Here is a 12,465-nt window from a genome sequence, read left to right as displayed (position 1 = left end):
GTGAAATGGGACCACTAGCAGGAAACAAACATGTCTCTTGGTGAGGTAACAGTGTGTTTACTTTGTGACCTTTGTGAAGTTTGCCAGCATCAGCTAACATCAGCTACTATAATGGTCACACCACAACAAGTAAAGCTGTAGCAACAACATTTCAGAGATTATTTAATTAAGAAAGGGTGTGTTTTATTACTTATGAATTACATTTGTAAGAGGAAGAATGTGTTGTTCTTCTTTCACAGCGTACATAGTGTTGCTTTAAAATTGATTGACATATCTGGGCTCACTGGGCTCTATTTCCATGTTTTGTAACCTACGAGCAATAATCAATCACATAATATCTTGTCAGTCATTTGATGGTTCATTATGTTAACTTACTTTGTCATATCTTAGGGTTTGTTGTCCACCAGTGCATATTTCCATTCCGGTACATATTATTGCTGTCTATAATATAACCTTGACCTAGATTATAATGTTGTATGATGCGGTGAGACGTACCGTTGTCGTGGTGATGATCTCCTCAGTGACGACCCTCAGCGTATCCACCACAGAGATGTAGCCCAGCCTCCGAGCAATACCCAGGGCAGTGTTACCGTTCTGGACAAGAGAGCACAGTGGATGACATGTGTGTCTATGGACCGTAAAGTGTGTATGTGTGTGTGTGTGTGTTTGTTTACGTACCACAGTGATAGCGTTGGGCTTGGCACCGTTCTGCAGCAGGACATTAATGACGTGTGTGTTTCCCTGCTGGGCTGCCTGGTGAAGGGGAGTATATCCATTCTGGAAAGGAAAGAATACAGAAGATAAAACTGTAAATACATTGATTATTCATAGTTTGCTTTGACTCTAATAGATCTTTAACGTTCAGGCAGCTGATGTAAAATGAGTCGTGTGTTAAATAAGATTAACCTGGCTAAATTTGGGATACTGGTCTCTGATATGTGCAGTGTAATGCTGCCATCATTATAACAAGAACAAGTTGTTTTTTTATGTACCAACTCCTAACTAGAATAACAAATATAGTTTATAATTATATGGTACCCTTTAGGGCTGCACAGTTAATCAACATTTTATTGAAATCGCAATGTGGCCTACTGCAATTTTCAAATAGCAGGAGGGGCAAGATTTGTTAAAGGTGAAATGTGTCAAAAGACCATTTTTAAGATCACTGCAAAAATCACACAATAATTATTTAAATATATTTTTTTAATGAAAATGAGAATAATTATGTAAAAATCATCATTCCTTCTAATATATATCGCAAATCATATCGCAATTGCAATATCAGTCAAAATAATCACAATTATATACATTACTAAATTGCTCAGCCCTATTTCCCATTTTCACAAGATACATTGGTGTTGCGTAATAATAATATGATTTCTTATTTTAACAACATAAAATAATATGTTGTCACAATAAGAAATATAGCAATATATAACATGAAATATCTTGTTATAATGAGAACACTTTACAATACAATGGTAGCATAAATGTTAAATAATGAATGTTAAGCTGAGATAATAATGACTATCTGAGAGTTTGAGTTTCAGTACCTTGGTCTTGGCGTTGACACTGGCTCCATTCTGAAGCAGGAAGGTGACCATCTTGGCGTTACCGTAGTGACATGCCACAATTAGCGGGGTGTATCCCAACTGCAAAACAACAGCAAATCTGTTCTACTTCTCCAATCAACAATAACACACTTTACATTTATGGAGAATACTGTTATTGAAGATGATGATTTCAGCAGAACGGGAGCTGACTCTGACTCGTATAACCAGACAGAAGGTGTGAAGACGAATGCAGAGAATGAAAAGATTGTTCATACTTTGGTCTGCTGGTCGAGGTTGGCTTCGTTTTTGGCCAGAATCTCGCCAACAGCCACTTTATCCTCCTGGGCTGCCAGATGGAGGGCAGTCAGGCCGCTCTGCATGAGGAACACACACAGAACAGTTACTGTGTTCCAACAGACACATCCACAACACATTCTGTCCAATAAGCTAATGGAGATAAACTGACACTGTAAAGAAGATATACTTTGTCCTTTGTTCTACTTGTGATGTGGTTGGATTGGTTTCTACAGTACCTTAGTTTGGATATTAAGCTGGGCTCCCTTGCTGATGAGCAGGGCAGCCAAGTCTGCGTGGCCCTCCTGGGAGGCCAGATGGAGCGGAGTGACGCCCTGCTTGGTCAGGATGTTGGTCTCGGCTCCGTACTGCAGCAGCACTGTGGCGATTTCCATCTGGTTCTTCTTCGCCGCGATGTGGAGAGGAGTGTAGCCGTTCTGATTCATGAGAGAAACTGGTGTCACTGCTGAATGCTAACGGAGGACGGCTTGTTGCCGAAAACCTCGTACGCCATAATGCTTTTTGGGAACTAAAATGGAACAGGCTTGGTGTCACTTTAGGTTATATCAATAGTGTTGGAAAATAATCTTATAAGCACCAAATGTTGAGTATAGTCTTATTTATGAAAGCATGATATCTCCTCTTCCTCTGTGCCATAATGCTCCATTAAAACCACATCAATGAGCCACACTGTTGCACTGAGTGACATGTTCCTTCATCACCACGAACACACACTCAGTGGTGTAGTGGTTGTTGATGAGGTGGGTGTACTACTAGGTAGAGATGGGTAGGTTACAGAGGAGGAAGTGGGTATACTCTCCTATATATTCCAATGGCTTTCCGGCTGATTGGTGGTTAAACTGCCAGAAAAAGAGGAGGGCATACCCCATATACCTACGTATACCCTCTACTACACCACTACATACTGTTTATTTGGACTCAACCCCACATACACCGCCCTGCTGCCACAAATACTCACTACAGCACCAAATGTGTGTTAATCCTCAGCTCAAAATAGTCCCCCAAAAATGCATTTTTTCCTCCCGTTTGAGTAACGTTTGGTAAAAACTACAGTGAACAGCTGTTTAAGGAACTAAACCTTATTAAAAAAATTAAACTACAGTATATTTGAAGATCAAAAAAGTTCACTCTTGAACTTGGAACCAGTAGTTTCACACAAAAAAAATACATCTTTTTCCAGATCTTTCTGTCTGCTATCAAGTCTCACAAAACTCAAAGCTTCAGTATCATGAGGTTAAAAAAAAAAATCAATGCAATGTCAGTCAAGCTTTTTTAAAGCAGTGGTGGAGGCCTAAAGGTTAGAGACCTTTCTTAGTGGATTCCATCTTTTCCACTGCTGCCACTGGAGAGAGTTTTTTGTGTTGTGTCTATTTTCAGCCATTTGACTCTTCCTCTCCAACGTGACAACCTAAACTGAGATGTGGAAATAGCACACCGCTAACGTTATATATATCTCCTTGCTTACAGTATCGCAATATATTGAATTGTACCCCCTGTATCATGATACGTATCGTATCACCAGATTCTTGCCAATACACAGCGCTAGTTTTTCCCTTGTGAGTCTGTGTGTGAGTCATCGTAGCAAAATGTGATCCTCGAGACACCTACTGTAGCAGGAACTACCACAGAGGAGGTTCTGAGTACCATTGTCAGTGCAAGATGTTCTCTAGAAAGAACTATAATGTGTTCCTTCTGGCTTAACTGTCCACCACTTGTAACATCTTACACGTGACAACTAACTTTCCTGACAGCCTCCATTATCTCCAGCACAGTGTCTACAGTGGACTCTCACCTTGGCCATGGTGTGGGGGGACGCTCCTTTGTCCAAAAGCAGGAGCGCCACCTTCTGGTTATCGTAATGTGCTGCGACATGGAGCGGGGTGAGGCCGTTCTGTGAGGGATGGATGGTGAGCGCACATGGATTAAACAGCAGTTAGTGCAGGACCAAGCCATTAACACCAAACACACACACAGAAACACACAGTTAATAGAAGGTGTTAAAGGGGATAAGACTGCAGGTTGACATGAATTAGAGTTATATTAGACAGCAAAAGCTGGAAGGATCACTGACTGGCTCCTTATTATGATGCAAAGAAGAACATATTCAAAGAAAAAAAGGAATCTGGATGTAAAAAGGCGTCTGTTATATGTTTTTTTGAATAAATCAGAGTTAATCCAGATGAAGGAATGGCTTTATTTGAAACTAGGCTTACCGCTGCTCTTGCAGTCAATTTAACCTTAATACAGAACAATAGCAACACACGTTTCACATTTAAAAACGTTTTACATTTACATGCAAGAAAAGGGTTCACCGAAACATTTAGAGAGTGATTTTAATCATACGCAACATCTCACAGATTCTACAGTCAAATCTATAACTATACAGTTAGAAGGTTTTTTATTTTTTGGATGCATACCTTCCCGGCATAATCAGGTGGAGCGTGACGCTGCAGCAGAAGTTTGGCCACATCCAGGCTTCCGTACTTGGAGGCCACATGCAGGGGAGTGAAACCTTTCTGTGGAGACAAAGAGCCAGAGAGGGGAGATTAAGAAATGGGTTTGAAATCAGTAAATACAGGATACTAACTCAGAATGTTTTTGGCATCATTGGGCAAAAAATCCATAATAACCTTTCAGCATATTGTAATTCAAGTGTTCTGAGAGAAAACTAGACTTCCGCACCTCATATGGCTCTGTTTTCAGGCTTTAAAACATCTAAATCTAATCATGATAGGAGACTTTGACTAATCACAGGTCATTTCAGAGAGAGAGAGCGATACAAAATAAAAGTAAAATCTTCCCTTAAGGACAAAATCTCATCAGATAGGATTCCCTGATGTCTGATGGGTGTCTGTTGTGTTAGTGACATAAAGAACTCCCAGCCGGCTGACATGCTGATGCAATTCTAGGTAACCTCAAACCAAAACTATTTAATAGAGTCCATTGACTTTCACAATAAAACCAGCAGAGGGGGCACTTTAACTGTTTTTTGACATACAGAACTAGACTGGAGCTGACAGAAACCACATGACCAGCGTGTTTATGACCCAGCCCTTCCACGGATGGAGCAATCCTTTGTTTGTTCAACCAGGATTATATCTGATGTAATAGGTGATCGGACACAACAGAAAACAGAGAATGGAGAGGAGAGGGATGGAGGAGATGGAAGAGGGTTTCCTTAGATTTGAGATGTGGAGCAAATCAAAAATAAGGACTATTATGATGCTGGGATGGAGCGTTAGCCTTGCATGACAACAACTTTTCCTGATTTTGGTTTCCGTAGCGACAGCCACACCCTTCCTCCCAGGAGAGAAACCAAGGAGAGAGACATCAAGGGTGGGAGAGAGGAGAACCACTGAACCCTGACGGACACACTGCCTCACAACGTGCCTTAACCGTGTATGAATACATTAATCTGTCTCAGACTGGATGCACAGCTCCTGTGTAAACACCTCCACAGTGATGATGATGATGATGAATCACTTGACTGCGTTCAGGCTTCATACACAATTCAGATTCACAGCTTCATCAATCTTTCATCAAAAGTGGGTCAAACAGAGACAGACCTGCACATACAGTACAGTAATGCTGTAACCTCTTTATCTGAGGGCACCATGGGATCAACACTTAAGAGCGCCATGTTTGTTCCAACCCGCTAAGATATTAGGATGTGCATTAGTGGTGTTATTTTCAACAGATTTTGTGGTTTTGCTGAAGAAATTATTTGTTTTTATGATATCCATCATTTCCCCTACTCTTATCTGCTATAGTATATAATGTGTATCCCTTTTATTACTGCTGTGGGAACCAGATTTTTACCTATTTCAACCTGGGTGGCATTAAATCACCATTAAACAAATGAAATACAACATGAATCAGTGAGCTTTAGAGGTGTGAGAAGGTGTATTTTTGAGCCAGGCTAGCTGTTTCCCCCTGCTCCCAGTCTTTATGCTGAGCTATGCTAACAATGTCCTGACTGCAGCTAGATTGATATTGATTTTCTCATCATAAATGCATTCCCCACATGGCTGGGAGGCATTACTGCACTTGATCCTTGACGCCATTCAATGAAACAATGAAATTCTGAATGCTGGATATTCAGCCCGTTCTCAAGGCAACCTTTAGCGCCGGCATGAATCACAACGGGCGTTCCATTAACAGTAATGGGTTTACATTATGTACATTATGTTAACCCATCCGTGGCAACAGTAAACGCTCCGAGAAAGTGCAACGAGGGAGCGTTTTGTGTTCATTCGTCTCATTTTATAACGTTCGGTGTCATTTTCACTGTATAAACATAGTAGTTTTAAGACAGTTTTTTCCTAAACCTAACTAGAGTGGTTTTATTACCTAATCGTAAAGTTATGCCAAGTGTAACCATAGTGGTTTTGATGCCAAAAATAAAGTGACGCCAAGGGGCGTGACAAAGCCGCAGTATGTGACGAGTTGGGATGAGAATGTGTTGGAGTCCTATATAGAGTAGTAGTCCAATTTAAAGTCAAAACACGTCTCCTCAACCCACCTTGGTGGCCAGCGAGTGTGACGCTCCGGCCTCCAGCAGGACAGAGGCCGTCTCCACCTGACCCTCCCTGGCCGAGATGTGGAGCGGGGTGTAGCCGTTGGTTGTGGCGGCATCAGGGTGGGCCATGTGTTGCAGCAGCAACTGAACAATCTCTGTTTTTCCCAGACGGGATGCAATGTGGAGGGGAGTCTGGTCCTCCTGAAGACAGCACAGAGGAATAAGAATGAACTCTTTATTCTGCATTGTGGCAAAACACTAAAGTACAAAGTGTTCTTTGGTGTGACACTATAGATAACAGCTGTCTCACCCGCGCCCTGGCGTCCACCATCGCTCCGTTCCTCAGCAGACATCTGACCACCTCCACCTGCCCTGCCCTGGCTGCCATGTGTAACGCTGTCTCCCCACGCTGTACACACAACATACATACAGCAGAGTCAATACACACAGATTTAAATACATTTAAAGCAGCTGACTGCTCACTGTAATATTTTCGAACACTTTTCTCAAATGACTTTCCCTCTCTGTGATTGGCTTGTTTCCCCATCACTCACAATATTGCTGACGTCGGGCGAGGCTCCGTTCTGCAGCAGCAGCAGCACGATGTTCAGGTGACCCATGAAGGCAGCTACGTGGATGGGAGTCAAACCAGACTGGAGACGGGAAGGGCAGCAAGAGAGGAACAATAGGATAACATGTCAGTCAGGTTGAACATTAGTTTGTTACTCAAGGACTTATTAATATGCAAATAGTACATGAAACATTATAGAAAATAAAAGGAACTGTGTTAATTTCCAGTTGCTTACACTGTGCTTTTTCTTTCATTCTTGCAATATTATACATATTTTTGCATTAAAAAAGGAAGAACAAAAAAATAATACATACAAAAAGGTTTGAATAAAAAGATATTAAGCATGCTTAATTTGATATTTAATTTATAGGGCTGTCAATCAATTAAAATATTTTATATTACATTTTTTTATCTGTTCAAAATGTACCTTAAAGGGAGATTCGTCAAGGATTTAATACTCTTATCAACATGGGAGTGGGCAAATATGCGGCTTTATGCAAATGTATGTATATATTTATTATTGGAAATCAATTAACAACACAAAACAATGACAAATATTGTCCAGAAACCCTCACAGGTACTGCATTTAGCATAACAAATATGCTCAAATCATAACATGGCAAACTGCAGTCCAACAGGCAACAACAGCTGTCAGTGTGTCAGTGTGCTGACTTGACTATGACTTGCCCCAAACTGCATGTGATTATCATAAAGTGAGCATGTCTGTAAAGGGGAGACTCGTGAGTACCCATAGAACCCATTTGTATTCACATAGCTTGAGGTCAGAGGTCAAGTGAACCCTTTGAAAATGGCCATGACAGTTTTTCTGTGTGTGCCGTACCTCTGTGATGGCCTGGATAGAGGCTCCATATTTGACCAGCAGCTCCATCACTTTCACTCGGTTCTTCTTACAGGCTATGTGCAGCGGAGTGAAGCCGTTCTGTCAGACAAACACACACAGTAAAGGATTAAACCACACAATATTTAACATAACTGAATGTTCATCACAGCCCCCTCAGTCTATATTTATAGCTTGACTAAATCTACCTTTTTGACCCGTATTGTACCACAAGAGGAATGTTAAAGTGATCATACCAGTGCCCTGGCGTTGGGGTTGGCCCTCTTGTCCAGCAGCAGTTTGGTGACTCTGTAGTGACCGCAGTGAGCTGCCACGTGCAACGCTGTCAGGTAGTCCAACGTGACGTCGTCAACAGGAGCCTTGTGCTGCAGAAGGTGTTTGACACAATCGACGTGGTCGCCTTGCGCCGCCATGTGAAGAGGAGACAGCCCGTTCTAAGACGTGAAAGAGAGCTCATTAAGTTACATGGTAGAAGGGGATCCTGAGGAATGACTGTGTACTGTGTACTGGAAATAAAACACTGCTTCAGAGATCATTGTCACACATGAAAAAGGAACTGTCTGTTCCTTTAACTGTAAAAGGTGAATGGTCACGTGACACACCTTGGTCCTGGCCAGTAAAGGTGCTCCTCTCTCCAGCAGCAGCTCCACAGCTGTGTCATGTCCACTACGGGCCGCACAGTGTAAGGGAGTCAGACCATCCTACATAACACACAAACACATAAATAGTCATTCAATACGTACTGACACTGACTTGGCTTTTTCCTTTTTTAACCAAGTTAGTCTCATCAGTTGAGGTCAATGGCTTAACCTGAGAAAAACCTCTGTGGTTGCTAATATAACACGGCCAAGTTAGTACCCATATGCAGGTGTAGCCAGTTACTAACCCAGGATGGTATTGGTTACAATCAAATATAGGTATTAACTAGGGATGTCAAAGTTAACACGATAATAATATTATTAGTAATGCTATAATTTCTGTTATTTTACCATTAGTTTGTGTATTATGAAATAATTAGTTGATAAATTCTGTATCATAGCTGATAGGATACAATAACAATTACATTCTGATTAAATTAGTAAAGTATTTATTATCAGTTTATTGGTGTACACATTATAACATTATATAGTATATTAAGTATTTGTTAATGATTACCAATGATTTGTAAAGACATCCGTTTGTAAAACAGCTATAAACATTACATAGATAGATGAACCAGAAACCAATTATTAAGCACTGAAAAACTATTAACTATCTATCTAAATAATGTTTACTGACGCTTTACAACGTATTTATTAACCATTTAACAAGGTATTATAATCATCAGTTGCAACTTTATAATAGTCATCCAAATAATGTTTATAGACATTTACAAACCAGTTATTAACCATTAACAAAGTGCTACAAATATTTGGTACAGAAGATGTTTTACAAACGATACAATTCATTTTACAAATACAAATAATATTGTAATCATTAACAAATACTTATATGTGTAAAATGTTATAATGTGTGCAACAATTAACTGTTAAAATAATATAGATTATATCATTACTTCTATTATTAACATTTAAATAATTATTAATTAAGTTTAATTAACTATCAATTTACCATTTATAAATGATGGCTATTATAAAGTGTTACCAAATTCCCTTTTAAATCAGGATGGTCAGTCTACACATCACAACTAGGAGAACATTACCATATAGTCCAGCTTCTCATAGTACTCACCCTTGTTTTAGCATCGATCTGAGAGCCCCGGTCCAGCAACAGGCCGACCATGTTAGTGTTGCCACGCTTGGACGCCACATGTAGAGGAGTAATCCCATTCTACAGGGAGAGGGAAATGAGTTTTAGAGAAATGCATTTTGTCTTAGTTAGACACATTAAGAATATTCGTTAAAAGGTTACTGATAGTGAAATTAAATCCACACTCTGCTAAAGTGAGTACTCCTTCTTGGAACGATTAACTAATCAACTAACTCTCTTAAATATTTAATTTCAAAATAAAATATATTTGCATTTGAATGTTATCTTGTGCTTTTCAATTCAATGTTGAGGGCTCTTTTTTTATGCCTTTAATTGAGAGAGACAGAGATGGTTGTGAAAGGGAAAGAGAGAGGGGACGACATGCAGCAAAGAGCCACGAATCAGATTCAAACCTCTACCAGATGAGCTACTGGGGCGCCCACGATGAGGCTCTTAAGTTGAAAGTAGGTTTGCTTGTTTCCTTGAAAAGCTGTTCAACACTAAAATATGTTTTGTTACGCAACACTTGAACCAGTCAAGTGAAAAAGTGTCTCAGACTGGAGGATGTATGCCTCATACAGAGAGAGGATGAGTGCATTCGCTCAAATCTCTGCAACCTCCCTGTCAGCCACACAAGCAATCCCTCGAGGCTTAGGGGAGAGCAAGGTGATAAAAAAAAAGCTATTTTTATCCACACTGCTCGCACGGCTAAAAATAGGATATCTGAATTTGTTTTCGGGATGATTTAATGGGACACATCTGAAAGGCCAGAAATTAACACTGTACTGCTGAGGGATTTGGGGGTGAGGCAAGATGAAGACGTTACACCCTGTCCTCACAGGAGGTGTAGTGCGAGCAACATTGCTTTAGGTTGCCGTTACGTGGCATGTGTAGGCAGGAGAGGGGTGGACTCCAGTCACAAATTTGATGACTTTAGACTTGACAAAAATGTTTAATATATTGTAACTCTGTTGTTAAAATAGCATTACATTTGGTGAAGAGCTCATTGTGAGTTTTTTATGTCTCGAAACTCAAAGTTTAGGACTCAGCAGTCTTGACTTGGGACTTGAGTGCAAAGACTGCAGACTCAGCCTACATGTGACTTGCAAAACAATGGCTTGGTCCCACTTCTGGTAGACAAATGACTTATTAAACTAGAAGCATATCTGGAAATTGGAAATGTGTCTGAAACGCCTCCTGTGTAGACACGCCATTCAACACATTCTCATTTCCAACTCGTCAAATACTGCCGCTTGGTCAGTGCCCCTTGGTGTCGGAGACCGACGCACGGATTACCCATCTTGCGTTACTTTTGGATGAACCAGGGTCGGCGTGTCAGTATACGCTCGTTACATACATAGTGTCCTCTCAAAATAAACTTCCGTTCTCACAGGAAGTTAGGTTTAGGCAACACAACCACTTAGTTAGGGTTAGGAAACGGTCGTGGTTGACATTTACTTCACTGACTAACGACTCATGTGACTCATGGGACTGATGATACCAATGAATCACGTGACTAAAGACTGACTTGACAAAATAAGTCAACGTTACTTTTAGTTTCACACGGGGCACGAACAGTGGTCTCCTGGTTGAAAGTCTTGTGTTTGTTTGATCGCCGCTGGTGGGTTTACATTGGAGTTAGTTGAAAGCCCGGTTCGTCACAAACTGTCGCTAAAGGGTGCTTCTGTGCGTCGGTTTCCGATGCCGAGGGACACTTACCAAACGGCGGAATTTGACGAGTTGGGAGTGCGATCGGGTTGATTATAGTGTCTTTCAATGCCCTCATCAGACCCAAATAACAGTGCTTATTAGCGTAGAATCTTACCCTTGCCGTGAAGTCGACCGCTGCCCCTCGGTTCAGCAGGAGTGTGGCCACATTGACGTTGCCATAGTGGGCAGCGATATGCAGGGGGGTGAATCCACTCTGGAAGACAGACAAGGAAAGAGACGGGACACACAGAGAGGAGGACAGAGGTCAGACATTAGCCTTTACGTCATGTCCTTTAACTCTGAATCGTGTCTCTTGATCTTTAGTCTTCCCAGCATGCAGCATCAAGCATCACAGGTGAACAAAAACTTAACTGAAAGCAAAGAAAATTTTAAAAAAGTCCCAGAAAAAAATCAAATTTTTGAAAATATTAGACAGAATATTTATCTTATAAAAGCACCCATACACACAACCCCCAAAACACACTCAGAAACGTCACTTCCATGCAGTTTATCAACCACAGAACCAAAAGTAAAAGAAGGCCCTCCAAACCAATTAGAAATGAAAACTGAAGCAGAACAAATAGATGTACAGTATACACAGATAGTCATCAAGATTAACGTGAAGATGGACAAACAATATTAGCTTCCCAAACAACACCAAATTATAGTAAACTCATAAAGAGGAAGTAACATTTGTGATCAACACCAAAGTGCACTATGTTAACTGTACGTCATAGAAGTATTAGAGTTAGCAATGAGTACTATATGAGAAAAGTTAGAGATTGCAGAGCAGGTTGGAGTAGTTGTGAGATTCTTGCCTTACCTTGCCATTCTGTAAGTGTGGTCCGATTTAATGTGAAAAAGTTGTTTACAAAAGTGTGAAGAATACAGTGACTAACGTGATGGTTTAAAAACTTTACACAGTCAAAAGCTTAGAATGGTGCAAATTAAGGTAGCGTGGATGCAACATGCTATTCAATGCCAAGTGTTTGGCCAAGCAGGTAATACCTTTAAAGCATGTCATTATTATTTATTAGCATTGTTGTAGTAGTAAAAGAGTAAAAGTCATATACCAGTTATTTGAAAATCTATATAAAAACGTGCATTTGAAATACTTGATAAGGAAGTTTCATGTATAGAAGACCAGGACTGCCAATATTAAAATAAAATAATTTAATCTCAAATTTCA

General features: G+C 40.4%; 1 protein-coding gene across 11 annotated transcripts in view; it reads right to left on the bottom strand.

Annotated features, from left to right (window-relative positions):
• Positions 1-12,465, bottom strand: part of ank2b (ankyrin 2b, neuronal) — a 76,369-nt gene that overhangs the window by 44,188 nt on the left and 19,716 nt on the right. For 7 of the 11 annotated variants that reach the window (XM_037757748.1, XM_037757755.1, XM_037757754.1 and 4 more), the window contains 15 exons: positions 11,392-11,490; positions 9,549-9,647; positions 8,420-8,518; positions 8,054-8,251; positions 7,800-7,898; positions 6,942-7,040; positions 6,698-6,796; positions 6,391-6,588; positions 4,286-4,384; positions 3,661-3,759; positions 2,087-2,284; positions 1,829-1,927; positions 1,554-1,652; positions 679-777; positions 496-594 (listed from right to left, as the gene is read on the bottom strand). In XM_037757748.1, the coding sequence (XP_037613676.1) occupies positions 496-594; positions 679-777; positions 1,554-1,652; positions 1,829-1,927; positions 2,087-2,284; positions 3,661-3,759; positions 4,286-4,384; positions 6,391-6,588; positions 6,698-6,796; positions 6,942-7,040; positions 7,800-7,898; positions 8,054-8,251; positions 8,420-8,518; positions 9,549-9,647; positions 11,392-11,490 (1,782 nt within the window). Of the gene's footprint in view, positions 1-495; positions 595-678; positions 778-1,553; positions 1,653-1,828; positions 1,928-2,086; positions 2,285-3,660; positions 3,760-4,285; positions 4,385-6,390; positions 6,589-6,697; positions 6,797-6,941; positions 7,041-7,799; positions 7,899-8,053; positions 8,252-8,419; positions 8,519-9,548; positions 9,648-11,391; positions 11,491-12,099; positions 12,109-12,465 lie in introns of all 11 variants that reach the window. The other 4 variants (XM_037757750.1, XM_037757746.1, XM_037757747.1 and 1 more) reach the window with 1 other exon arrangement.

The sequence above is a fragment of the Sebastes umbrosus genome, chromosome 22 (genome assembly GCF_015220745.1).
Source record: "Sebastes umbrosus isolate fSebUmb1 chromosome 22, fSebUmb1.pri, whole genome shotgun sequence".
Classification (NCBI taxonomy): Eukaryota; Metazoa; Chordata; class Actinopteri; order Perciformes; family Sebastidae; genus Sebastes; species Sebastes umbrosus.
The sequence above is the reverse complement of the archived record's forward strand: the minus strand, read 5'-3'. Positions and strand labels throughout refer to the sequence as shown.